Here is a 27,313-nt window from a genome sequence, read left to right as displayed (position 1 = left end):
CCGGGGGTGGGGGAGAACAAACTCCAAGGGTGAGAGCCCCCAGCAGGGACTGCTGTCCCCCATTCGGTTCCTTTCTGTTCCCTGGAGTAGACAGTTCCCTCTCCTCTCACGAGCAAAGGCCCATTGCTGCCTGTTGCTCTAGCTGGAAGGTCCAGAACCCTTAGGACAGGTAAGGGAGGAGATGCCTGCAGCAGAGCAGGGGAGATGTTCCAGGCCCTGAAGCAGCACAGCTGACAGCCACGAGAGAAAGCAGCTTGCTGAAGTTGAGTGTACCACTGGAGACCATTCCAAAAATCTAGTGATGTGCGGAATGTGATGAATGTGCCCAAGGGTTTAACCACACACAAACCAGTCATGGAAGTTTGAAAGATATTTATTTAAAAAAGAACAAAAAAGCTTTGGTATTTCAAAACCCAACAACCATCATCACTAGAAAGTTAAACACCTCTCCCAGGGACCCAAAGTACAAAAGCACAGACCCCCTGGCTCAAAGTAAGAAAGAGGCAATGTGCAAACCGGGGAGGGCAGGGAGCCATGCCTTCCCCAGGCAGGGTGGCCATCTGGGGCTCAGTCCCAGCCTTCAGATTTTGTGGGGCCTCTGGGTGACAAATGAGGTGGCAGGGATCGGTTGTTGTCACCAACAGTCCTGATCTAAGGTGGAAGAAAAGCCACCAAGCAAAACTTCAACAAAAAAAATAAATTAGAAATCCATTCAAGAAAGAACACATTAAATTAGGAAAAGAACACAATTTTTCCTAAACACATCTTTAAAGAGGATCTATTTCCTGGGATAGAAGAAATGGGGGAAGTGGAGGGGGTGCGCTCAACTTCAAGTATTCTCCCTATGGGTTTGTTTAATTGACTGGAAAACTTACACAAGTCCTCGGCCCTCCTTCCCCTCCAGTGCAAACTCTTGTACCCACAAGCGCTCCTGAGTCACTGTCCCCCACAAGGCACAAAGGGTTGGTACTTCCAAAGGTTCCCCGTTCATGCGGCAGCAGGATGCTCAGTGCTGGGTGTCTTGTGCAAACGGTGGCTGAGAGCAGGACTCGAGATTCACTCAGACACTGGGATCCTCCTGCTCAATGAAATAAGAGAGCACTATTTACCACCAACCCACAGTCAGGCTGCAGAAACAGTTAGGGGGAGAGAAGGGGAGCCACACGTGGTGGTGAACACCCCTCATGGTCCCAGCACTTGGGAAGTAGAGGCAAGAGGATCAGGGTTCATAGCAGCCTCTACTATATAGGAAGTTCATGGCCAGCCTTGGCTACATGAGGCCATCTCAAAATGGCAGGGAAGCAGACTACAGGAGTGATGTTTTAGATCTAGCCAAACAGACAGCTCCTACCCTAGGGCCTTGGGTTGATGTGGCATGTTGGCTGGGGCTCTCTCTGGCATTGCAGTGAGAGGCATGGGCAATTCCTCAAAGGGGCAGTTTGAGTTGTCTTCCCAGTTGTATGCTGGACATATAAGAACATACATGCCAAGCAGGAGCGAGGGCTGGAGGAGTGGCCAGTGCTGCGGAACCCACCTTTTCTATAGAGCTGGCTGAAAGCTGGCTACTTGGAAGGCCTTCTCCACACTGCTTTCCGACCCAAGTCTCCACTGGTTCCCCCATCGTGAGGAACTCAGACCTGCCTCCGTCTGCTGCCTGCTCCTGAGGGCCAAGGACTGCCTTCCCTGAAAGCCTGGTCTTGAACCAGAAACCAGATGCCATAGAGCTTCTTGGTGGAAGGGACGGGCCCATCCTCTGTGTGGGATCAGGGCTTCCTAAATGCTGGGGCACAGATCTACTGCCTGCTGTACCCCTGCAGCACCATGGCTTGGGAAGAGGGGGGCCAGGGAGGACCTGGCTCTCCTGCTGACGACATTAACTGAATCATCCACACACACCAAGCCTGCCCTCTAAGGGCAAGGGTTTTGTTTGTTTTTTTAGTATGTTTTTGATATGTAGCTCACAACCTTCCTGCTTCAGCATCTTCAATGCTGGGATAACAGGAATACATTACCACAACCAGCTTACTGTCAAATGGACATCTGATACTGATATTTGATATTGATATAATGGAAAATGATACCAAGGGCACCAGCTTGGAAGGGTTTCTCATTACTGCCTCATGACTGTCCCCTGGCCAGGATACCGTGTGGACAGAAGGGCCTGGGGCTTTAGCAGTCAAGGTAACGTACCTTGCTCCTGAAGAGGGGCTTGGCTCCAGGCCCACAGTACTCATTATAGATGAGTTTAAAGAGGAAGAGGTGGAAGAGGGTGATGAGGGAGGCCACACTGAACCAGAAGAGGAAGGGCAGGCCGGGATCCTGCTGGGCCATGTGCTCATCGTGGGCTAGGATGGCCTTAAGGTGCAGCGTGTGCCGCAGGTCCTGCAGATGTGTGAGGTCGGTGGAGATATACAACAGTGGTGTGATGGGCTGCGTCACCATGACAGAGAAGGTGTGGCCTCCAGGCTCTGAGGTCAGCTCCACGGGGTCATGGAGGCAGCCTGCCTCACATGCATAGATCTTGACAGGCTGGCCTCGGGACTCCAAAGACACATGCAGGTAGGGCTTGCCCTCAGCATCCACCAGCACAGCCAGGTTGATGTGGTCATTCTTATAGCGGATGCCATGGAGCGCATAGCTGTTATGGAGCACCTCAGGGTCGGCCTGGAACTGCAGGTGGTTTTCTGTGAACTGCAGCCCGCCAAAGCTGAGCACCATGCCTTGCAGGATGCCAGGAGCGCCAACCTTCACCAGCCCCTTGCAGCCGCGCTTCTGGAGGGTCAGCTTCCACAGGTCAGCCAGCTGCAGGATCTGCTGCACTGAGGAGAGCTGGCCAGGCCACAGGTTCTCAGCGTGCATGGTGGCATGGCCACTGAAGCAGTGGTCTTCGTAGTTGAGTGTTGCCTCCATCTGGTCGCGTTCCCTGTGGCTCAGAGAGGGGCTAAGCAGTGGGGCTGGTGAGCAGGAAAGCATGTAGTACAGGGTCAGGTTCACAGTCAGGCCAGACGGCGTGTGAGCATCTGTGATCCTCTTCATCTCCACACCTGTAACACCAGAGGCTGCACGTTAGGGAGGAAGGCCTGGCTCGAAGAAGAGGAGATGGAACAAGGGCGAGGGCCACAGAAGGTAGAATGTTGGGTCAGCAATAACAACAGCAGTGCCCTGGGTATGGTAGAGCTATCCTTACTTCCTGAGATGGCCAATATTGATTCAACGTGGTAGGACTTAAATCACCACAGAAACATGCATCCGGGCATGTCTACGTAAGATTTTCCACATTAGATTGAGGTAGGAAGAGCCCCCTTAAGTATTGGTGGTCCTATACTATGGACTGCGTTCCAAGACTATATGTAGCTAGGTACCAGCATCCATTTCTCCCTACTTTCTGACTTGCAGATGCCGTGTGACCAGCCAGCACCTCTTTGAACTGTAAGCCAAAATAAACTTTCTTCAGCAAATTGTTTTTGTCGCAGCAATGAAGCTTTAACTAATAGGGCATCTAACAAGGGTGTGGGTGACCTCCTGGCACCAAGAGCACCATACACTTGTCAGGACTTGGTGTGAACCCTATGGTCTAGAACTCTCTATCAAGCCATTTGTGTTGTAGCCAATATTGGCTGGTTCTTCTATCACTCTCTCTCATAACTATAGCTTAAAAATTATCTTACGTATGTATATATGCATGTGTGTCTATGCATAACTTACCTGCAGGTCTCTTGGACCTTGATTACTTGAAACTGGAGTTACAGGACATTGTGAGCCACCACGGGGATGTTGGGAATGAAAGCCAGATACTGCAGAAGAGCAGCAAGTGCTCTTAACCACTGAGCTATTTCTCCATCCCTACTACAGCTATCTTAGTATTTTATTCAATTTTTTTCTTCTTTTTGGAGGCAGGCTCTCAATGTAGCACAGGCTGGTCTTGAATTCAGTCATCCTTCTGCCTCACTCTCCTGGAGTGCTAGACTATAGCCTGAAAGCACCCTAACCTGGTTCAGTACTGTGGCTTTAAATGACAGAGCCTCCTACTCACGGGACGGGGCTAACCACCCCCTCAGCATCTCCACCTGGGTATCTGACAGGCACAAGTGACCCAGTGTAAACTGTTCACAACCCCAAATCAGGGAGCTGCCCTCCAGGTCTCACTTCCCAAGTCAAACCATAGCCCAACAGTCCCCCCTCCAAAAATACCAAGACCCATCACGTCTTTGCCCATGTCATGACCAGGATGTCTCCTTTTGCCCTTGGGCTTCCCAAGAACCCCTTACCTGTCTATGCACCCATTTGCCCCCTTAGTCTATACTCTGCTTATTCCCATTTCTCCCAGAATAAACTCCTTGTACTTCCTCAAGTTCACACCACCCTGTTCCTGCTCATCATCAGGCTTAACCTGCTTAGGGCAGATTCCAGGCTTGAATGCCCTCTTCTTGGTCGTGTGACTGGCTCCTTCTTGCCACTCAGGCCTAACTAAGTGTCTCTACATCCAGAGAGCAGAGAGGTGGCCCTCCCACCCCATACCTTAGCAGCGCTCCACAACTTTCAGAGTTGTCTCCCTTAGCACGTTCCTGCCCCTGACTTCCCCAAAGTAGACTAAAGCAAGCATTGCGTGGATAAAACTCTTTGCCCACTTGTCCGACAGACTCTGGCAAATGCACCGATGAACGGATAGATACCTCTTGAATGAACTAAACTCTCTCTGCACAACCACATGGGAGTGCTAGTAACTGTAACTGTGACCCTGAAAACCTAAACTCAGTACTGTGGATTGCATTTCTTTTCTTAAACAGTTGACAGGAAAGGTTTTCATTTCCAAAGAATAAATAAAAGGGTTTTGTTTTTTTTTTAAAGTAAGTTTTCGTTTGGCCTGCACATTCTGATCCACTGGAAGCAGCCTCCAGCTTTCTGGTATAAGAGCTGTAGCCACAGTGGCAAGGTGAATCTCAATCTCAAATGTCAGAAGCTGAAGCCAGACCAAGCAGGTTCTGGTGGCCAAAGCAGAGTATCTGTGCATCTCCCTGATGGTTTATTCTTTACAAACTGACTCTCTCCCCCTCACAAAACAAAGCCCTCCACCGGCTCAGGCCAGGCCTCAAGGCAAGGAACAGATAATAAAACAACGTTTACGCTCAAATCTTCATTAAAACCCTATACAACTTACTGTTAAGGCTCCCACAGCTAAGACCACAGAGCCAAGATCACATAGCTCCATAGCTTCAGAAGAGTCAACCCTTGAACATCAGGGCCACCTTGCAACCCTCTGTGTGACCACCACGGAGCATGGGGGACAGCTCTAAAAGTGGACCGTATGCACACTGGTGTCAAGTGGTGACTGCACCAAGCCCACAGCAAGGCCTCACCCGGACTGAACAGCTGGGCCCAGAGGTCCTGGTGGTCCTGAAGCAGCTCCGAGGCGGGCATCTCCAACAGCTCCAGCATTTCCTTCCTTGCTAAGTCCTGCAGCGCCTTGAGCTCCTTGGTTCCTTTGCTTTTGAGCACCTGGGGGTGGATGGGACCAGAGACGTGCACCACCCACAGCACCGTCTCGTCCAGCTGTGTCTTGGGAGCCACCTGGAGCCTGTTCACTAACTTCTTAGAGGCCACCACTACCAAGTGCACCAGCCCGGATGGAAGGGGTGTGGACCGGCCGGAGTAGAGGAGAAACTGGTGATCTCCGACCTTCTCCAGAGTGCTGGTGAAGGACCTGGGGACCGGGCCCACGGTGGGCCCCACAGTCTGCAACGCGGCCACGCGCTCCGTGGGATTGTTGAGCTGGATGCGCTGCAGATAGACGTGGGGTCGGCCTCGGTGCGCCAGGAAGTCCTCCTGCAGGAGCACGCAGTCCCGGCCCGACCCCGCGGAGAGCCCGGAGGCTGAGGCGGGCCCGGGGACCCCAACGGCGGGGCCCGAGCCCGGGGTCCCCAGCTGCAGGCAGCGCACTCGGCGCAGCAGGCCCTCCCGCAGCAGCAGCACCGCCTCTCCAGCCTCAGCCACCACATTCAGCGGGCGGAGCTGCACGAAGGGCACGAAGTCCGGCGTCACGGCAGGCTCCCGCTCTCCGGGCGTCACCCACAGCCGGTTGTAGGCGGCGTCCAGAGCCAGAAAGCCGTTGGCCACCAGGGCTGGCACCCCGGGGCCAAGCGGCACCGCCTCGCCGCGTTCGCGCAGGCCGCGCCACGCGCGGGTGGCCGCCTCCAGGCAGGCGGACGGCTCGGCGGCGCCCGGTTCGCTGCGGGCCCAGGACGGCAGGTGCAGGCCGCCCGCCGCCCGCCGCGCCCCGGAGCTCGCGAACCACAGGAGCAGCAGCAAGAGGCCGAGCAGGCAGAGGAGGCGGCGGGCCCAGCTGCTCGACAGCAGCCCCGGCAGCCCCTTCAGGCGCTGCTGCAGCCACATCGGGCCCGCCGCCCAGCCCGCCCACCCGGCCGCCGCCGCTCACTCCCCGGGCCGCGTCGCCGCGCCCACCTCGACGCCCGCCGCAGCCGCCCCAGCAGCCACCTTCACCGCTTCCTCCTTCTTCTTGGTTGCCTCCTAGACGTCAGACGCCGCCGACCGTAAAGCGTCGCTGAGTCTTTTGCGACAAGGTGGAAAAGCGGCCAGGGGCGGGATTTGGATAGGGGCGGGGTCTCTTTGGGGCGGTTCCTGGACGTCAGGGGCGGGGCGGGGCAGAGTATGGGCAGGCGTCCAAATGGCTTGTTGAAAAGGAGAAAAGAAAATGAGAGAGCAAGCCAAACCCAACATGTGTTGCGCCTCGTTTGCTGCTGATGGTTTCAACAGCCCTAGAGTTAAAAAATAAAAACGTATTGTTTCTGTAAACTATATTTAACTGAATGAAGAAAAGACATAGGGGTAAATGGAAGAAAGGAAAGAAGGGAAGGAGACAGAGTGGAATGAAGTGGAGGGAGGAGGGAAGGAAGAGGGGAAGAAAGATAGCCACTGAAAAAACGATTTCCTAGGAACTATTTTGTTGACAGCGTTTCAAACCTGCCTAGCTGCTAGTACGCCAGAGTGGAACATAAATCCAGCCCTGGACTGCCTGTTTCTTGAACACACCAACTAGTTTTCTTGATGTCAATCTTGAAGTTTAACTCATTAAATAACATGAAGCATTAAGATCTTTGACAAGGACTGCAGCGTCCATATGGGGGTCGGGGGTTGGGGGTCGAGTCGGGATTCAGCTGGAGCACCGGAGTAAAACAGTAGACGGTTGTTTCCACTTTGGATTCTAGGCAGACAATGGGCGATTGTTTTCATTTGGGATTCTGGGCAATCCAGAGCCAGACAGGCAGTTGCAAATTCACAGTTGACAATTAAACGGTCAGTTGAGGTGGCTTCTAGCTGGTTGTAAGCAGACAGAAAACTGTTTGCTGAGGTGGTGAGCCAGTATCGCTTTGGAAGAACGCTCATCCTGTTTTGATTTTATTTTTGTTTATTTATCTTTGAGACAGGATCTCTCTTGTGTTGTCCAAACTGGACTTCAAACAATTCCTAGGCCCAAAAGATTCTTTCTTGGCATTCCCAGTCCCTAGAATTAAAGGCATGTATCCAGCTTTTACCCATTTTTAATTTCACACAAAAATCAATGCTAAGAGCCCAGCAGTGGTGGCACATGCTGCTAGTCTTAGCACTTAAGAGGCAGGGCAGGTGGATCTTGGAGTTCGGGTCTACAGAGTTCAAGGACAGCAGGACTACACAGAGGAACCCTGTCTTGAAAAACTAAAGCAAGCAAACAAACAAACACCTCAAAGTTCAATAGCACATTTTTAGCCAGGTATTGTGACCGTGTCTTCAGTCTGACTCTTTTAAGAGGCAGGGGCAGGTGGATTTCAAGGCTAGCCTGTCTACACAGTGAGACCTTATTCCAAAACAAATGAAAACAACCACACTTTTTTCCTAGCAGAGTATTATCTAAGAACAGAATAATTCTCTAGCACGAGTGATTTCCCAGAACCTTAAAATTAAAATAAAAATCTAATAGCGAGACAGCTCAGCTGGTAAAGGCATTCACTAGCGAGAGTGATGACCTGAGTTCTGTACCTAGGACCTACGGGATGGAAGGGGAGAGCTGGCTCCTCTATGCGCACATGGTTGTATGTTCAAGTCAGAAGATGGTGTGAGATCACTGGAGTTACAGGCACTTACTGCCGAACCATCCTCTCCAGCTCCTCTTTTTAATGGATGACCGGAGGAAACCGCATGCCTGCATGTGAGTGCGCAGGCGCATGGCACACACACACACACACACACACACACACACACACACACACACACCTTCCTCTGTCCAGCAGTTTGCTATTAAAGTAGAGTCCTGTGCCTTTAATAGTCCATAGCACGTGGAGCACGTACTAGAAATACTAGAAGCCACATCTGGGCAGCAGCCACCACCTCTGCTTAAAGAAACAGGCCACCCTGCACGAAGCTTGGACGGGGTTCAAGTTCTAGCAATTTGATGAAACAAACAGGAAACAGCTACCAAAAGAGTATAAGGCCAGGCTTTACAAGAGTGAACTCTTCCTCTAGAAAGGTCAGGCAGTTTCTAAAACTGATCCCTTTTTTAATTTAGACTCTGATGACTGCTCAGGAATGTTTTCTATCTGGCGTACATGGCTGTTGCGGAGTCTCGGGCTCTGGCAGTTCTAGCTGGGAGCTGGCTGGTGCTTCTTTACTGTGGTCCCACAGCAAGTGTGTGGGACCAAGCAGACGATGCTTCTCTGAGCCTTACTTTCTTGTTTTGCAGACAGAAATGAACTGCCTGAATTGAGCCAGCCAACACGGGCTGACTGGTTCTTCCCCCATTTACCTCCTCCAAGGGTTTGGAGATCTCATTCCTCAGCCTTTTGGGTCTAAAACACCTGGCGGATGCTGGTGGACGATTGGCGCCAAGTCCTGTCTCCAGCTGCAGCAGCAGCTCCCAGCCCTATGTCCCTGCTAGGAAGCAAATGTTCTAGATTCCGCTGAGGTCTCTTCCTCTGGCTGGTCTTGTGACTTTGAGCTTGCTGCTGGATAGCCCTGGGCCTCTCTTCTACAATCTGTGAGAGTGTGAGTGAACCTCTACACAATGAGGTGGACTCCCATTTTCCAGCCTGTTCTTATTTTCCAGAAAGGACACACGGTTCTTCTCCTTCTCCTTCTCCTTTTCCTTCTCTTCTTCTTCCTCTTCCTCCTCCTCCTTTTCCTCCTCCCCCCTCCTCCTCCTCCTTCTCCTTCTTCTTCTTAAGATTTATTTATTTACACTGTAGCTGTGTTCAGACACACCAGGAGAGGGCATCAGATCCCATTACAGATGATTGTGAGCTACCATGTAGTTGCTGGGAGTTGAACTCAGGACCTCTGGAAGAGCAGTCAGTGCTCTTAACTGCTGAGCCATCTCTCCAGACCCACATGTGGTTCTTCAACTGTACAAGTACTGTACATCTTTCTCAAGAAAAAGAGAAACAAGAAAAGAAGAACTGTCCTCGATAATATGACCTAGAAATGCTGTGTGCGTTTATGTACATGCTTATACCACAACCTGGAAATAATCATTGCAAACATTCATCTGCAGTCTTCTTTTGTTGGGGGTGGGTGGGTGGGTGGGTGGCTGGTGTTAGGGTCTCACACGGTCCACACTGGCCTCAAGCTGTATGGTCACTAGCTCTATGGCCGAGCATGTCTGGAACTCCTGATCCTGCTATGCCTCCTGAGTGCTGGGGTTCCAGCTTAGCTTTGACACCTGGCCCTCTCCTTCTTTCTCTCTTCTCTGACTGAGTCTGGCTGGGCAGCTCGGGCTGGCTTTGGAGGACAATGGAGCTTCCACATCCTGAGTGCTAGGATTTGGGCAGACCCCACCCTACCCCACCCAGCCTTGTTTTGACCTATCTGCAAGGCAGAGAATCTATCTCTAACAAAGAGTCGTACTGAAGAGACGACCTTTCCCACTTAGCCTCCTGTAGATACTTGTTTCCTTCGTGAAAGACCACTTCTCCCCAACTCCCAGATTCCTTCAAGCCCCTCCCACTCTCGAACCCTGCCCCAGTGTCTAATCTGTGGGAAAGAGGTTTCTGGGTCCCGGTTTGAGCTCTCTTCCATGGCTTGGCAGATTTTGTCTTTTGGCTGACATCTGGACCAGGAGCCCTTGCTCCAGAAACCTTTGATCTGTTTTTACTTTGTGTGTCCATAAGTGGCATTGAAAAACATCAATCCATCCATTTAACCCCCATTCATCCATTCCCACCCCATCCATCCACTCGCTCACCCATCCATCCGTCTGGCCCCCCATCCATCCATCCATCCACCCAGCCACTTACCCATCCATCCATTTATCCACTCACCCACCTACTTACACATCCACCTATCCATTCATCTATCCCCACCCCCACCTCCCATCCATCCCACAATTAACCGCTACAGCGAGAATTTCTTTGACTTCTTTCAGAGTTCCTTCCAGGGGGCAGAAAGTTGAATTAAGTGATTTCAGGGCTAGACCTTTTTTATACTTCCAGCGTCCACCCGAGGCTTAACCGCACACTTCTGGAATTTAGGGAAGGCATAAAGAAAATGAAATCTCTAGGAGATAACTGTGAGATGCCCTACAGATCCCACCATCGCTGTGCAGATGATATTAAGCTCCCTCTTCTAGACATCAAGGCCTCGCCCTCCTCGCCCACTTGGAGAGAAGCGGGGTGGGGTCGGGGAGAGCATGAACAGTCAGGCAACAGGACCCAGGGGCCACAGCGACCTGCCCCAAGTCTGGAGGACCCGCAAGTCTAAGCAGGAAAACCCTTCCCCCGAGGCGGGCGGAGGAGTGCGCGGCACCGCCCCCGGGGCGGGCCCAGTGCGTGGCAGCGCCCGCCGGCCCCGTCGCGAAGTTTCCAGTTCAGCTTGAGTCTCAGTGCCGGCGGGTCGTTCCCGAGGTTCGGCTATGCGGTCCCTGCTGCTCCTGGCCCCGTTGGCCTGCCTTCTTCTGGCCCAGGCGAGGGACGACGCCAAACTAGAGGGTGAGGACGCGGTGGCCGATCTGTATCCTGGCGGTCTCGCCGAGGACCGGGGTGTCCGGGCGACCTGGACTGGAAGGGCGGGGGAGCTGGGTTGCGGTCATCCGTCCACTTGCCCGCGGGTGACTCCGATAGATCACTTCCTCTTGTGGGGTCCGGATTCCTAGGTTTGTGCAGCGGGCAGAGGAGGGGACAACCGAAGTACACTCCCTCCTTGCGCGCGTCCCCTTCCCTCATTCAGGGCTCAGAGGAGTCTGTGATCACAATTCCCATAATAAGTAGCAAGACTCCTGTTTATCGTAAGTGACCTGTTGCAGCCTGGCCTCACTAGGTAAGCACCAGTTAAACACGTTTGCTGGAAATGTTTCCTTATATTAACTCCATTTTCCAGCTTCACAAACTGAGGCTCCAGAGTGGATTGATTTCCCCAAGGGTACACAGCTTGTGGTTATTGGGAATGGCTTCATCTCCCTCTCTGGGTGTGCCTGGTTCCTGAGCTCAGCTATGAGTTCTTGTTATCTTTAGGGTAAGGGGATTTGGAGTGAAGGAGGTAAGCTTGGCATGCAGCTGGGAGTGGTTGGTTCCAGGTTAGTTGGTCTCCCAGCCAAGGGCTCATTCTGCTTCTCCAAGGGCTATTGGATTCCTAACTGTGTTCCACTGTCCCGAGTGCCCCACTATCCCGTCTTCCCAGCCCTTGCTGGACTACACCATTCTCAGTACTGCTGTCTGAGACGACCCCTCCTCAGTGGACCACCCAGACAAGCAAAACCAAACCAGCCACACTCTCCAGGGCATTCTGTTTCCCTCCTCCCATCCTGCTGGAGACCTGGGAGCTGGCCTGGACATGGTGGGTGGTAGGAATGTGGAGGGCTCCGGTGGGTGAGCCCTGTTGGTAAGAGCACTTCCTCCCTGGCTTGCATGCAGCCCAGGGTTTGATCCCCAGCGCTGCATAAACTAAACATGGTGGTGCATCCTTATAACCCCAGTACTCAGGGAGGTTGAAGCAGGATTATCAGAAGTTCAAGGTCATCCTCAGCTACACAGAGGGTTGAGGTCAGTCTCAGCTACATGAGACCCTGACCAAAAAGGAAAGACAGACAGACAGACAGACAGAAGGAAGGAAAGAAAGAGGAAGGAAAGGAAAGGAAAGGAACCAGGCTTTGAAACCCATGTGCTGGGAACCACAGGGTTTTGGATTGCTGCTACATCTGTGCTAAGTTATACATGGGGTCACACGCCTTCCACGTTGGTGATGCACAGTTTTTGAGAAGCTTGGCATTCTAGACCCGAACACAGGGTGGCAATACCTCATTCCTAGAGATCACAAGGAGATTCCTCAGATGAGACCGGTCCCTGAGTCCCCTTAAAGCCAAGGCTCTGGGCGTTTTCTCTCCAGGCTCAGAGCAGCTAGTTTTTCTGGAGGGTCTAATCCAGCATCGAAGGAAGCCGGATGAGAGATTCTCTGGTAAGTCCAGACTACAGGGTTGGCAATGTGTGCGAAGGCCTGGTTCACCCGGTGACGGGAGCCTGGGGCCCAGGAGTAGCCACCTCTTCTCCATCTTAGTTTCTCCTGCTTCCGCTGATGAGTGCTTGGGTACTCCAGATGATCCCAGTTCCAACAGTCTCAGCTGTCCTCTAGGAAGCCCAGAGTGGGGGTTCAGAGATGCTCCCCACTGCTGAGGACGTAGCAGTGGCAGGTGAAAGGCGGTGCCTGAGGTTACTCAGCTCCCCCTCTTGGAAGGGAACCCCTGCTGTGCCAAGAATGGAGACGTCACCTGACAGACACCAAGCTGGGTACCTCGGATCCTCACTGGGTCTTCACATTAATCTCTGGAAGATAGCTCCTTTATCCATGGTTCCTATGGTGGAGTTCAGGAAACTGAGGCACGGGAAGGCGAAATTCCTTGCTGAGCCACTTTGCTCTACCACCGTGCCTCTTTCATCTCTGCTGACTGGGGTCACAGTTTGTCCATCTGGAGAAATCACTACTGGACTTTGGGCAGCAGAGGAGAGGGCTGAGCTTTCAGGGTGCCAGGCCCATGTGGCCCTGGTGGCTGTTGAGGTTGGGGTGGGGTTGGGGTGGAAGTGGGGTCCTGGTGGAATGCATACCTCCTGTTGATACTTTGTGGGTGGCTGAGAGCTCTGGTGGACTTGACGGTGGACTGGAGAGGGTACCTGCGATGGGAGAGCCTGGAGAAGCCCCGGTGGTTCTGGATTCTATCTTCAGTCAGCTGTTCTACCCTGCTGGGTGCTGTAGTAGGTCAGGGGTGTGAACGTGCCTGGGTGTGGTGCCTGCGCACCTTTGCTCCCAGAACTCGGGAGGCAGAGGCAGGTAGATCTCTGTGAGTTCGATGCCAGCCTGGTCTACAGAGTGAACTCCGGGACAGCCAAGGCACATGCTGGTCTATGATGCCCCCTTTTGGCGCGAGGGCCTCTGAACTGGTGGCTGGGTTGGTTCTCCTCACCTGCAGGGAGACTTAACTTTTCAGGCAGGAGTTGGTGGCAGCCTGTCCTCTCATGGGAGCCGCAGCTTTCTTCTCTGGACCCCTAGGGTCAGGTGGGGAGGGAACTCCTCCACAGCTGTTTATAGCATCATCTGCTCCTGCCCAAGCTCCTGAACCCACTCTACTGGGTCCTGCCAGTCCCTGCTTCACCCTCTGGCACCGATCCCTTGCTACAGGGACAGCTTCCTGCCTAAGCAGCTTTCGAGACCTGGTCTCCTTTTTCCTCTCAGCTCAAACTCCCGATGTCCAGAAGCAGGGGAAGGGGAAGGGGGAGGGGAGGGGGAGGGGAAGGCAGGCCTTGCCTGCCTACTGCTGACTTCACTGGTTTGTTGTTGTTGTTATTATTTGTTTGTTTTGTTTTGTTTTGTATTTGAGTGGGGGTGTTCTGTTCATTTAGGTAAATGGGAGTCCTGGATTCAGAGGAGCCATACCAGCCACTGGATAGTGGGTCAGTCCTCCAGCCTCCAAGGGAATCACAGGGGTTGACAGCGAGGAAGGAGAGGAGCCCTATTATGCCTGGCTCTGGGATTTTTGACAAGGACAGAGCTATCAGCAAGACTCAGGCTGAAGAAAAATCATACACAAACCATAAAATGAGTCTGCCCTCTCGCCATACAGAGCCATGAATACTGGGCAAGGCATCCCCCTCACCAGTCAGCCCCACTGATTTCTCTCATGGTGTGCCAAGTGTCTAGCAGCCCTAAAAGGCAGACACTTTACTGTCCTTACTGCGTAAGGGAAAACTGAGTTCCAGGGGCTTGCCCTGGGTCACATAGTTTGTAAGAGGCAGTGTTAGGATCTGAGCTGGCAGGTCAGCTCCCACCCTCCCTTCTCAGGCATCCCAGTCTCACAGTAATGTCTAGAGGGGCTGTTGGGGGCTCCCACAGACTCTGTCTTGGCAGTTGCTTCTAGCACGTTCTGTTGCAGAGGAGAAGTCACACTGCAGAGCAGGGAGAGGTCCCGTATTAAGAAGGCTGTAACAAAGCCAGACATGTTGAGTGTGGTGGTGCGTTCCTGGAATCTCAGCACTTGGGAGTGGAGGTGGGAAGACCAAGAGACAAGTTCCAGGGCAGCTTCATTACCTGTTGAGCTGGATATGGGCCTGGGTCACATGAGAACCCTTTTCAAAATGAGAGGGAGGAGAGATGATGATGCCGGCTACTCTGGCCACAGACATGGATGGATGGGGGGATTTCGAGTTGGTTTCCACCTCAGGCAGTCTGAACTGGAAACATGGCATTGGGAGAGTCAGCCATGCAGGTTTGGGGAGGACCAGACAGTATGCCCACCCTTGATCCGTGGGTAGAGAGCAAGTGGCCTCTGAATTCTGTACTTGCCATCCCCAGACTAATGCCCAGTCCTGGCCAGAAAGATCCTCCCATGGTCAGCGCTCAGGGCATCCTTCCTCCTACCCCCACGTGATGCCTGTACCCTCTAAAGCCAGAGACTTCGTTTCATAAGGCAGGGTACACCCCATCTCCATTGCTGCCTGGCATGCTTGTCAGTTGCTGTATACAAGGACTCCAAGGGAAGGAATTGGAAAGCAAGGGTTAAACCCCTGTTTTATCCTTAACCCACTAGATGGTCCGTGGCATAGCCTGAGTCCTTGGCTGTACTGGTGTGATGAAGGCCACCGTTCAAGGCTCATGTCCTTATATTTCCTCACCACACCCTTCTCTGTCCGCAGACAACCTTTTGGTTCTCACTGTGGCCACAAAAGAGACTGAGGGCTTCCGCCGCTTCAAGCGTTCAGCTCAGTTCTTCAACTACAAGATCCAGGTGAGGGCTTCCTGGGTAAGGCAGAGACAGTGTGTGGGGTGTGTATATGTGGGTGTATGGGGAGTCCAGGGCTAGGGCATCTCCTCCCCACATGTGGGGTGTGTATATGTGTGTGTATGGGGAGTCCAGGGCTAGGGCATCTCCTCCCCACAGTTAGGGCTCTTAGGTGCCAAGAGGAGGCTTCTCAGAGGCTGAAGAGTGACTGGAAGAGTTAGGATGAAGGGCGGAGTGTGAGCAGATGCTAGGAGGTGAATGAGAGGAAGAGTGGAGGCTAGAGAGATGCAGAGTGGTACCTGGATGGCAGTGTGCACAAGCCTCGCTGGGAAGGCTAGTGTAGATGGCAGAACCTGGGAACTAGCGTTCCCACAATCCCCTGGGGCACCTTGCAGTGGATGTGATTTAAGCACATGCTCTGGAGTTGTGTGCGCTGCTTGTCTGCCAGGCATGGGCTTCATCTCATCTTTGGGTAGTCCATAGGACCTGCCTGCAGGAAGTCGGCCCTCACCTCAGTGGACCATTCTGGGTGTTGGGCCTTGGGGACAGAGATGTACTCAGCCTCGTTATGGCCTAAACAGAGCTGGGTATGAACCCAGGGACAGAGTGTATCAGCTGCCATGGTTTGTGATGGAACAAGGTGCCATTTCAGGTATAGCTAGATCCAGGGTCCCAAGCTTCACAGGGCATTATTTTCCATCTCCAGAAGCAGGCATACCAGTGTGGTAAGGTGACTCTAGCCCCAGACTCCTACATCACAACTTTTCAGTTGGCTCTCAGCCAGTCGTGACAATTTTGTCTTAATTTTAACAACAGTCCCAGGGAAGACTTATAGGCCACGTTTGGGTTATATGCTCAAAGCTCTAGCTATGGGAGGGGCTGAGAGGATGGGATGTAATGATTGGTTATGCACGGTCACATGACCACCACAGGCATCATGTAGTATGGTTTCCCTGCACTGAGTTGAAAGGAAAGGTTTGGGCAAAGGTGTCCACTGCCCAAACTGGGTGGAAGAATATTTCTTTACCAAGAGCTGGGGGTCTCTCTCTCTGCAGTCACTGGGCCTGGGGGAGGACTGGAGTGTGGGTGGAGGACCATCAGCAGCAGGTGGAGGACAGAAGGTTCGGCTGCTGAAGAAGGCACTGAAAAAGCATGCAGACAAGGAAGACCTGGTTATTCTCTTCGTTGACAGGTGAGTGTGCAGGGAATTGGGTCCGTTCCTGGGAGTGCAGAGTGGTGTTGGGGGCAGGGCCCCCCAAAAGACCTTTCCTGGACATGAGGAGGCTCCCTCGCTAAGGTTATGTAAGGGTCAGGAGACCCCAGGATATGTCTCTCTGATGTAGGCCAATGCTCTGCTTGGTGAGAGAGGAGCTGCTAAAGATGACGGATGAGCCAGTTTTAATCTGGCATGGATATGGGGCAGGCTGCAGGGTGTCTCAGGTGGTGGCTGGCGTAGGATGAGAGGGGCTCCTGATCTCTGTGTCCTCCTGTGGGTGCTCTCTCTGAAGCTGCTCCATCTTCTTCCCGCTTTGGCCACAGTTATGACGTGGTGTTTGCTTCGGGACCCCGGGAACTCTTAAAGAAGTTCCAGCAGGCCAAGAGCCAGGTGGTCTTCTCAGCAGAGGAGCTTATCTACCCAGACCGGAGGCTGGAGGCCAAGTATCCCACAGTCCCTGATGGCAAGCGGTTCCTGGGCTCTGGAGGTAAGTGGTTATGTGCAGGGTGTGGGGTCCGGTGCCTGACATTGCCGTGGGTCATAGAGCCTCTAGGGGAGTCCTCCTCACTGTTGGAGGGCCGTCTAGCCGTGTTGGAGAAACTGAGTCACCCCTGACACCTTCAGCTTCCACATCACCTCTGCTTCCCAAAGATCTCTAGAGCCCAGTGACTAGTGGGCTACGCGACACCTTGTTTCAAAAGACTGGACTAGCCGGGCGGTGGTGGCGCACGCCTGAAATCCCAGCACTTGGGAGGCAGAGGCAGATCTCTGAGTTCGAGGCCAGCCTGGTCTACAGAGTGAGTTCCAGGACAGCCAGGGATACACAGAGAGACCCTGTCTCGAAAAACCAAAAAAAAAAAAAAAAGGACTGGACTAATGAAATTGCTCAGTGGGCAGAGCCTCTTGCTGTTGAGCCTGACAATCTGGGTTTGCTCCTCAGAACCTATGTGGTGGAAGGAGAGAAGCAACTTCTGCATGTTATCCTCTGACCTACAACCCCTCACTCACACACACATACACACACACACTCACAAACACATACAGATGTACACTCACTCCCATATACACTCACCCTCACACACACAAACATACCCACACACTCACCCCACCACCATTCTCACACATACACACACCCCACACACTCATACACACTCTCACACACAAATGTGTACAAAAAAAATTTAAAAGCTAAAAACAGGGTTGGGGAATGTGGCTGAATTGGCAGAATGATTGCCCACGTGCACCAAGCTCTGGGCTCCATGGCCAACGCTACATAGGCGGGATGGTGCCACACCTGCCATCCCAGAATTGAAGACATGGTGGCAGGAGTTCATAAGGTCATTCTTGGCTAACTGATAAGAGTGAAGCTAGCCAGAGCTATGTGAGATCCTTTCTCAAAAACAATTAAACCCCTGTATCTGCCTTTTGACACCTAGGCCCACTACCTCCTGGGCTTCATTCTCTCCTGGTGCTGAGCCTGGCCCTCAGCCCTTTTCAGTCCTTTCAGAGAGAAGAACCCACGGGCCTCACCCTGCCTCAGCAGGGAGAGCTAACACAGTTGGGTCCTGGGAGTGCAGAGTCCCTGGCCCAGAGAGCTAATACAGTTGCCAAGGACTAGTGGGGTGTGGGGAGGGGGAGTGGTTCCCTCTCGGCTTGTGCATCCCTTCACTCCCTCCAGGGGCTTTCTCTACTTGCCAGGGCTCAGACCCTGGAGTGCTGGGTGACGTTTTTTCAGCCTCTCCCCTTCAAGTTGCTCAGATGATTATATAAAGGGGATCCAAGGATCCTTCCAAATCTGCTTTCTAGGGGCCTAGCACTAAGTGGGTGCAGCTCAATGGGTTCCATTGGTCTTGGGGATGCTCATCTGGTGGCCTTAGCTAGCTTGCCTCCTGCCTCCCCTCGGTCAGAAGAGAAGGGGCTAGGCTTATAAGTCAGGCAGTGGGAGGCTGTGGGGAATGGAGGAAGCCAGCCCAGAGGCTGGAAGCTAAGCGTCTGTCTGTCTGTCCCCACTACCTCTCCAGGCTTCATCGGTTATGCCCCCAGCCTCAGCAAACTGGTGGCCGAGTGGGAGGGCCAGGACAGTGACAGCGACCAGCTCTTTTATACCAAGATCTTCTTGAACCCGGAGAAGAGGGTGAGAGGTGGTGGGTGGGCTGGGGAGAGGGGTCTGGGGAATCCTGACCCTGGATCCCACTGGCCAGGCTGCACTGGGGACATCCCTCTGGGATCTGAGCCAATGGGTTGGTGTCTCGGTCCATTTGGGCTGCTGTGACAAACTGCCATAGATTTGGGGGCATTTAAATAACCTGGTCATTGCTCAGCATTCTGGAGTAATGAATTACGCGCCATGTTTAGGTTAAAGCAAGCCTGTGGCATCGCTCAGTGGGCAGAGGTGCTCACTGCCGTGCGTAAGGAAGGACTGTGGCATGGCTCAGTGGGCAGGGGTGCTTGCTGTCAGGCGTAAGGAAGGACCCACATGGTGGAAGGCGAGAACAAGCCTCTGGAAGCTGTCCCCTGACCTCCATACATGCACTGTGGCGTGCACACACACACAAACTAAGCACACTTGCCGGGCGTTGGGTGGTGGCGCACGCCTTTAATCCCAGCACTTGGGAGGCAGAGGCAGGTGGATTTCTGAGTTCGAGGGCAGCCTGGCCAGCCTGGTCTACAGAGTGAATTCCAGGACAGCCAGAGCTACACAGAGAAACCCCGTCTTGGAAAAAAAAACCAAAAAAAAAAAAAAAAAAAAAAAACAAAAAAAAAAAAAAAAAAGACAAAAACAAAACCATTAAGCACATACAAACTAAGTACATGTATGGGACTAAAGAATTAGCTTAGTGATCAAGAGCACCTGCTGCTGTCGCACAGGACCCAGGTTCTCCTCCCTGAATCCACATGATGGCTCACAGCTGTAATTCTAGTTCCAGGGGATCTGATGCCCTTTTTTGGGTACATGTGCACAACGCACTTACAAACGTGCAGGCAAAACACTCATACATATAAAAATAAATAAAACTGCCAGGCAGTGGTGGCATATGGCTTTAATCCTAGCACTTGAGAGGCAGAGGCAGGCGGATTTCTGAGTTCAAGGCTAGCCTAGTCTGCAGAGTGAGTTCCAGGACAGCCAGGGCTACACAGAGAAATCCTGTCTCGAAAAACCAAAATAAATAAATAAATAAATAAATAAATAAATAAATAAAACTCAAAAAGCCAGACCTGAAGATATGTATATCTGTAATCCTAGCATGTGGGAGACTGAGGTTGGAGGATCAGGAACTCGAGTCAGTCCAAATCATTCTTCATACTCTCTAATAAGATCCTGTCTCCAAAATCAGAAGTTAATGTATTATGGGCTGAAAAACAATACTATTAGCATTTCTCACAGGAATGTTGTGAAGATCGGATTCATAGATGTACATGGGAACCTGGGACTGGAGGCTGACCCATAGTGACCTTATGCCTCAGCGTGTGCTGTCATGTGGCTAGCATCTTTATGGTTGAGCCAGGGGCTTCCTTAGGTTCCTGACAGTCTTGAGACTTCCCCGTTCTCTGTGAATAGGGTCAGGACGTGACAGGCTGAGCTAGTGGGGTCAGGCTCCCCTTGCTGGATGTGCTGGGGACCTGGTCTTGTCTGGGGCCTGTCCCTGCTGCAGCCCGTGCAATCCTTCCCGCAGGAGCAAATCAATATCAGCCTGGACCATCGCTGCCGAATCTTCCAGAACCTGGATGGAGCCTTGGGTGAGCAGTGGCATGGCAAGTGGATGGGGCCGGAAAGGAAAAGAAGTGTGGGATCTTAAAGGGGAGGGGTGGAGCCAGAGAGGAGAAGAGGAGGCGGGGTCTCAGAGAGGAGGAGGAGTGGGGCCAGAGAGAAGAGGAGGCGGGGTCTCAGAGGGGAGGAGGGGTGGAGCAAGAGAGAAGAGGACGCAGGGTCTCAGGGGGTGGAGCCAGAGAGAAGAGGAGGCGGAGTCTCAGAGGGGAGGAGGGGTGGAGCAAGAGAGGAGAAGAGGAGGCGGGGTCTCAGAGGGGAGGAGGGGTGGAGCCAGAGAGAAGAGGAGGCGGGGTCTCAGAGGGGAGGAGGGGTGGAACCTGAGGGGGGAAGGGGAGCTGAAATGGGAGGCTTGAGGAGTGGCTAGGAGTTGAGGAAGTTTTTCAGAAAGAAAAACCAAGTGACTCCTGGTCTTTGTGCTGGGCTGTCACCCTCCTGCCCCGGTCCCCAGAGGCCCTCCAGATGTTTGGAGGACAAAGTTGTGTCTCTCCATTTGTGAGGACAGTTGTTCACTTAGGAGGAGGCAGTGATCTCCATGGCAGGCACCTGGCCCCTCGGCACTGCCCTGCATGTCATATCAGTACAAGCGACCCCTTCTTGACGCCCAAAGCTGGTGATGACTTTGCTGCAGATCTTCCTGGTGGTCATAAACACCTCGCTCAGTGCTGCCCCTCCCCCTCCCCCTTCCTGCTCTAATGAGTCACCACACTAAGGACTGGGTCACTGTAGCCTCTGCTCCTTCTGTTCTGTTGGGTCAAGTACTTGCTGGCCACACATTTCCCCCCTGAAGAAGGGATTTCAGGACTGGGAAGGTGGCTCAGTGGGTAAAGGCACTTGTTACCAAGCCCTGAAGACTTGAGTTTGAGACCCATGGTTGAAAGAGAGAACCGACTTTGGCAAGGTGTTTTCTTAACCCCCCACACATATTTATCCACAGACACTAAATAAATAAATGTAACTTCTTTTTCAGTTTTTGTGATGGAGTTTCTCGATGTATCCCTTGTCTTGGAACTTGTTCTGTAGGCCATACAGGCCTTGAACTCAGATGTCTGCTTGCCTCTGCCTACTAGGATTAAAGGCATGCCTGGCTAAATATAATTTTTTCAAGAAGCATGGCTGGAGAGACGGCTCAGTGGTTAGGAAGTCTTCCAGAAGGTGGGAGTTTAGTTCCCAGCACCCATGTCAGGCAGCTCATGTAACTCCCATCTTCAGGAGCTGATGCCTCTGGCCTCCTTGGGCACCTGCATTTATGTGCACAGACACACCGCACACACACACACATACACACACACACACACACACACACACATACACGAACAAAACTAAATCTTTAAAAACAAAAAGAAGGAGTTTACAGATGGAGAAACTGAGGCGTAGCGGGGTGTAACTCAGGGGCAGACTGAGTTTTTGCGGAGCCGAAGCCTATGAGCTTCCAGCCTTGGACCCTCCGCCACTGTACTTTCTGACCCCCAGACGAAGTCGTACTCAAGTTTGAAATGGGCCATGTGAGAGCACGGAATCTGGCCTATGACACCCTCCCAGTGGTCATCCATGGCAACGGGCCCACCAAGGTATGGAAGGGACCCAGCCTTGGGGGTGTGTGTGGGAGGAAGCCAGAGTCCCAGTTCTTCCCCTGTGACTGCACCCTGTGGGGAGTGACACTGTTTGGGGTCCTCTGATACAAGCTTGGCCTGGTGTTCCGTTTCTCTATCATGATGGGTATGTCCATCCCTGATGGACCACAGAACCCACAAAAGAGGCCACTGTCCCACGTAGGCTTCGAGGACTATTCCAGAATCATCTTGTGCTATCGTGGTATGGCATTCATTTATTCATTGAGTGAACATGTATGGATGCCTGCATCAGGGACCAATCAGCCACACATAGAGAGTTGCGGTGGAAGGGGCTGGAGGCAGATAGTGGCTGGGGACAACAGACCCATGGTCCCAGAGGACTGGTTGGTGGCTCATAGTATGTTTGCCAGACACCGGCTTTAGAATCCTGTGGGAAGGAGAGGAAGAGAGCCAAGGGGCAGCCGTGTGGATCTGTGGCTGGAGGGTGTAACTCAGGGGTAGACTGCTCGCCTAGCATGCCTCAGGCTCTGGACCACATAAACCAGGCATGGTAGTGCATACCAATAATCCCTGAACTTGGGATCAGGAATTTAAAGTCATCCTTGGTTACATGGTGAGTCCAAGGCCAGCCTGGACTAATTGAGATTCTGTACCCCCCACCACCACCACCACCAAATAAAACAGAAGAAAAAGAAAAGTGCCTGGACGCCTGTGAGAGAAAGTGCCTAGGAATCTGAGTTTTTATAAGCCCCCAGCCCCCTCTTTACAGCCAGGAGGCCCTTCTGCGTGACAGAGCGTCCCTCCCGAGACAGCGAAAGATGGCAGGCAGGGAGATGAGATTCGCTGTTTTGGCAGTTGGGGGTATGTGGCCGACTTGGCTCCTTTCCAACCTTGCACCTGACTCCCAACAGCTGCAGCTGAACTACCTGGGCAACTACATTCCTCGATTCTGGACCTTCGAGACGGGCTGCACAGTGTGTGATGAGGGCCTACGAAGCCTCAAGGGCATTGGGGTGAGGCCTGGCATGAGCTGAGGGGGACAGCTGAGGGCAGTCCCGTGAGATGGGGGAGAGGAGGAGGCGATCTTGAGTAGAATTATGGTCTGGTGAGAGGTGAAGAAGTTATCGTCTCCCTGTGGGTCACCCAAGTCCAGCGTTCCTCCTGGTGTCCACGTCCATTTTCCTCTCCCTAGCCCTTCCTATGCTGTGAGCCCTTGTCATCTTTTATGGCCCACCCCACCCCAGCAGCCAGGATCTGGTGTCATGCCATCCACTGGCCTTGGTAGGAGCCTGGGATCTCCTGTACCTTTCTTAAACATGCCCCACGGTGTATCCTGCCAGCCCCACGCCCGCATTGCCTGCTTCCCTCTGTGACCCAGGAATCTAGCCACCCAAGGCCATGTGCCTCCACCTCAGGTTTCCTTGGGCTGTGGTAGGGGCTCGGTGGCACGCAGTGACTAGACCCTGCTTGAATCTTGTTCTGTCCTTCCCTCTGCAGGATGAAGCTCTCCCCACTGTCCTGGTCGGTGTGTTCATTGAGCAGCCCACACCATTTCTATCCTTGTTTTTCCTGCGGCTGCTGCGTCTACGATACCCTCAGAAACAGATGCGGCTCTTTATTCACAACCAGGTGAGTGGAGGCTACCCTGTGGGGCTCCACTCGAGGGCCTAAGACCTCTGAGGATCTCAGTGAGCTGGGCAGAGTGGAAGTGAGCAGTGGGCTGTGTCCCCGAATCACTAAGCTGACTGGGTCAGGCGGACTGGGCTTGTAACCCAGTAAGATGGCTTTTCTTGCTTGTGTGACCTGGGGCATCAACCTTAAACTCTCTCCTTCTGTCCTACTCACTGGTTAAACTGAGGTCAGAATTGTGGTGACCACATAGAATTGCTGCAATCATTAAAAACAGGTTAACCTGTGAAGTGCCCAGAAGAGTAAGGGGGTCAGGAGGAGCCAGCTAGCTACCGAGAAGGCTGAGATGTGAGGTCTGTAAGTTCAAAGCCAGCCCCGAGCTACGGAGTGAGCTTCGCCCTCTCCCATTTAAAAAAAAAAAAGTTTCATAAAGGGGTAGGTAGACTTGCCTAGTGTGTGGGTTCTAAATATTTTGACTTTTAAAATTATGTGTATGTGTGTGTGCATGTACATGGGAGAGAGGTGCCCGTGGAAACCAGATGAGGGTGTTGGGCTCCCCGAAGCTGGAGTTACAGGTGGTGGTTGTGAACCACTTGACATGGGTGCTGGGAGCCAAGCACAGCTCTTCTGGGAGAGTAGCAAGCACTTCTTTCTTCCTTCCTTTCTTTCTCTCTCTCTCTCTTTCTCTTTCTCTTCTCTCTCTCTTTCTTTCTTTCTCTCTCTCTCTCTTTCTCTTCTCTCTCTCTCTTTCTTTCTTTTTCTCTCTCTCTCTCTCTTTCTCTTCTCTCTCTCTCTTTCTCTCTCTCTCTCTCTCTCTCTCTTTCACTCTTTCTTTCTTCCTTTATTTTTTGATTTTTCGAGACAGGGTTTCTCTGTGTAGCCCTGGCTGTCCTGGAACTCACTCTGTAGACCAGCTGGCCTCGAACTCAGAAATCTGCCTGCCTCTGCCTCCCAAGTGCTGGGATTAAAGGCGTGCGCCACCACAGCCCGGCTGGCAGAAAGCTTTTGAAATCTCAAAGCCCGCCCCTGTCCCACACCTCCTTCAACAGGGCCACACCTCCTAATCCCTCCCAAACAGTTCCACCAAGTGGGGAACGACTAATCAAACATATGAGCCTATGGGGACCGATCTCACTCAAGCCACCACACCTTGACTGTTGTCAGTTTTGTTTCCTGCCTCCTTAGTGCTTCTGGGTTTGATTTGATGACAGTCAAGTTGGGTTGCCATAGCTTCAGCAGCTTCAGGGGACATGGGTACAAGTCCTGAGCCCTGAGCTCTGTGGGGAGCAGGCCTTCTGGCTGGGTAAGGCCTTGTCTCTCTTCTGGCTGGGTAAGGCCTTGTCTCTCTTCTGGCTGGGTAAGGCCTTGTCTCTCTTCTGGCTGGGTAAGGCCTTGTCTCTCCTCTGCTTTGATGTGTCTTTGACTGGCCACGTCTTATTTAGTCTATGGGGCCCTTTGTCCTCTCTGAGCTCTGCTTAGATGCTTTGTCTGTGCCTCCCCTGTGTATCGTCTAGCTGTAACAAGATGCCCCAGACCAGGGACCCACATTCTCCCACTCAGCTTGGCTCCCTGCCCGACTTACCCCCATTCACCTCCAATGTCCATCAAGCCCCTGCAGACAGAAAGGCAGCGGGGCACGCATCCCAGGCTAGCATGTGTAGATGATGATGTAATACCACAGCGTCAGTAGGTTGGGCATCCCTACTTAGGTTTAGGACTAAAAATCCTGTTCTCTCCATGTCCCCAGGAGAGGGGCCTCAGGTGCAGACTGTCACATATGCATGCAGATCCCCTGGCACACTGGTTAACGTGACACCCCAAAGATCATCAGAGTTTCTGGATCTGGGATCTTTGGGAGGAGGGGCTATCCTGATAACAGAGCTGTGAAGAGGCCAATGGGGCAGGGCCTGGCCAGGGTAGATGAGCCTGAAAGGATTGCCAGAGAAGGGTGCCCTGACGTAGATGCCGATAGCAGGAGTGTGTCAGAGACAGCTTTCACTGGCGAGTGACAGGGATGCTGCCGTCTCCATCTGCCACTTGCCTCCTCACCACACCAGGAAGAGCACCACAAACTTCAGGTCGAACAGTTCCTGGCGGAGCACGGCAGTGAGTACCAGTCTGTGAAGCTAGTGGGTCCTGAGGTGCGCATGGCCAACGCAGACGCCAGGAACATGGGCGCGTGAGTCACGGGTTCTCCTCATTCGTGGTGGTAGGCGGATGGGCCATGGCGTTGGGAGCAGCAGGCTGAGAATTCTGGGCTCCAACATAGTCCTGACGCTGTCTGGGTTTCAGGGTTCTCCTCTGTGAAAGGAGGAAGTAGTCTCTGTCAGGACCACTTGGGGGCAGTGTCATGTGCGTTCAGGAAGCAGATTGGAGGAAGAGGAAAGGTCGGAGGGCTAGAAGTAGATGAGGGCTGACAGAGAAACAATCTCCCACTGTTCACTGTATTATTCAACATATGGTGACTCGGTAAACGTGTTTCCCTCCTAAGCCTGGCCACCAGGCAGTGAGAGGATAGGCTCGACTTCATAAAGTTGTCCTCCAACCTTCATAAGCATGCTGTGGTGAACCCCCACACTAATAATAACTAAAAAATAAACGAAACACAACAGAGATGAAGACACAAGGATCCCTTGGTCTAGGTTTAGGGACGTAGCTCAGTTGGTAGAGTGATTGCCTAGCATGCGTGGTGACACTTTGATCCTCAGCATCACATAAACTGGCCATGGTAGCACGCACCTGAAATCTCAGGCAGGAGGGTCAGGAGTTCAAGGTCATTCTCAGTTCTGAAGCTGGCTTAAGACCAGCTGGGGCGAAACTTCCTCTGTCTCAGTCTGGGGCCAGCAGACTTCCTTCAAACTTCCTCTAAAGTACCGGATAGTAATCAGCTCTGCTGGCCAGCTTGGTGGGCTTCATTGCCCTTGCTGAGCCGTCTGCCCGTGTAGCATAAAGATGGCCGCCGAGGTATAATGAATGAGTGAGATTCTGTTCCAGAAAGATTTTATTTAGGGACACTGAAATTTGACTTCAAAGGAAGGTGTAATTTTCTTTTGATTTTTTTTTTTTCCCTCTCTCCTAGTCATTTAGGAACAGAAAGCCATTCTGGGTGGAAGGAACTTGGCAGTGGGAAGCCTCAGACCAGGGACCATTGCTTTCTGAGCCCTGGACTAGTTGAACAAAAGGGATCTTTTAAGGAAGGTTTTTGGCATTTTGAGGCAGGATCTCATGTAGCCCAGTCTGGTCTTGAACTCACTGTTTAGTCGAAGCTGCCCTTAAACTTCAGAGTCTCCTGTCCCAAGTGCTGTTACTTACAGGTGTATATTATTATTTATTTATTATATTATTATCTTACCCAGCGTCATGCTTTCTTTTTTCTTAATGTGGGGTACTAGAAGTAAGCCCAGGACCTCATGCATACCAAGCAAGTGCTCTGCCGCTGCTGGGTACCCCAGTTTCCATTGCTGCTTGTTGCTCAATTGCTCTCACGACAGGCATTATTGAACCCCGTCTGGTGGGCCGCGCTTCCCCTTCCCCAGATGAAGCCTTTGCCATTGCCAAGTCTTTAATCTGAGAGCTCAGACCCCTGTAAGAGTTGGGAGGAGGACCTTTGAGGGCCCAGCCTGCTCCTGAGCGCCCATGAGTTCTAAGGGCCTTTTCAGGTACATCATAAAGCCAAGCTCTGACGCCAGATGTGGTATCTTCTGAGGAAGCTCTGGGACTAGGCTCTCCCTTCCCCCTTTTTTCTCTCACAGAGACCTGTGCCGTCAGGACCAAACTTGCACCTACTACTTCAGTGTGGATGCTGATGTGGCTCTGACTGAGCCGAACAGCCTACGGCTCCTGATTGAGCAAAACAAGTAAGACTGTGGGTGGCTTCCTGAGCA

General features: G+C 52.6%; 2 protein-coding genes across 4 annotated transcripts in view; one reads left to right on the top strand and one right to left on the bottom strand.

Moving 5' to 3' along the window:
- Nucleotides 1-357: 357 nt before the first annotated feature.
- On the bottom strand, nt 358-6,515 carry Kiaa2013 (KIAA2013 ortholog). Of its 2 annotated transcripts, XM_031379424.1 has the most exons (4): nt 5,358-6,515; nt 2,191-3,044; nt 1,535-1,696; nt 358-1,078 (listed from the first exon to the last, which is right to left on the bottom strand). In XM_031379424.1, exons 1-4 carry the CDS (start codon nt 6,388-6,390, stop codon nt 1,061-1,063), a joined length of 2,067 nt encoding a protein of 688 aa, XP_031235284.1. In that variant the 5' UTR covers nt 6,391-6,515; the 3' UTR covers nt 358-1,060. The 2 variants fall into 2 exon arrangements, with proteins under 2 accessions (XP_031235284.1, XP_031235285.1); XM_031379425.1 differs by lacking the exon at nt 1,535-1,696.
- Nucleotides 6,205-27,313, top strand: part of Plod1 (procollagen-lysine,2-oxoglutarate 5-dioxygenase 1) — a 34,022-nt gene continuing 12,913 nt past the window's right edge. Inside the window, exons 1-11 of one of the 2 annotated variants that reach the window (XM_031379423.1) lie at nt 6,205-6,578; nt 15,159-15,250; nt 16,300-16,436; nt 16,784-16,947; nt 18,482-18,594; nt 20,135-20,198; nt 21,700-21,797; nt 22,712-22,813; nt 23,298-23,429; nt 25,487-25,608; nt 27,182-27,286. In XM_031379423.1, coding sequence (XP_031235283.1) covers nt 21,723-21,797; nt 22,712-22,813; nt 23,298-23,429; nt 25,487-25,608; nt 27,182-27,286 — 536 coding nt within the window. In that variant the 5' untranslated portion in view covers nt 6,205-6,578; nt 15,159-15,250; nt 16,300-16,436; ... (2 more) ...; nt 20,135-20,198; nt 21,700-21,722. Of the gene's footprint in view, nt 6,579-10,795; nt 10,971-15,158; nt 15,251-16,299; nt 16,437-16,783; nt 16,948-18,481; nt 18,595-20,134; nt 20,199-21,699; nt 21,798-22,711; nt 22,814-23,297; nt 23,430-25,486; nt 25,609-27,181; nt 27,287-27,313 lie in introns of those variants that run through there. The other variant, XM_031379421.1, reaches the window with a different exon arrangement.

Source organism: Mastomys coucha, unplaced genomic scaffold (assembly GCF_008632895.1).
Source record: "Mastomys coucha isolate ucsf_1 unplaced genomic scaffold, UCSF_Mcou_1 pScaffold18, whole genome shotgun sequence".
NCBI lineage: Eukaryota > Metazoa > Chordata > Mammalia > Rodentia > Muridae > Mastomys > Mastomys coucha.
The sequence above is the reverse complement of the archived record's forward strand: the minus strand, read 5'-3'. Positions and strand labels throughout refer to the sequence as shown.

Coding starts and splice junctions, on each gene's coding strand:
- Kiaa2013 (XM_031379424.1), bottom strand. CDS start 6,390: ATGTGGCTGCAGCAGCGCCTGAAGGGGCTGCCGGGGCTGCTGTCGAGC. Junction 3,045..5,357: donor GGCCCAGCTGTTCAGTCCGG/GTGAGGCCTTGC, acceptor CTGGTGTTACAG/GTGTGGAGATGAAGAGGATC. Junction 1,697..2,190: donor AGCCCCTCTTCAGGAGCAAG/GTACGTTACCTT, acceptor TTCTGGTTCAAG/ACCAGGCTTTCAGGGAAGGC.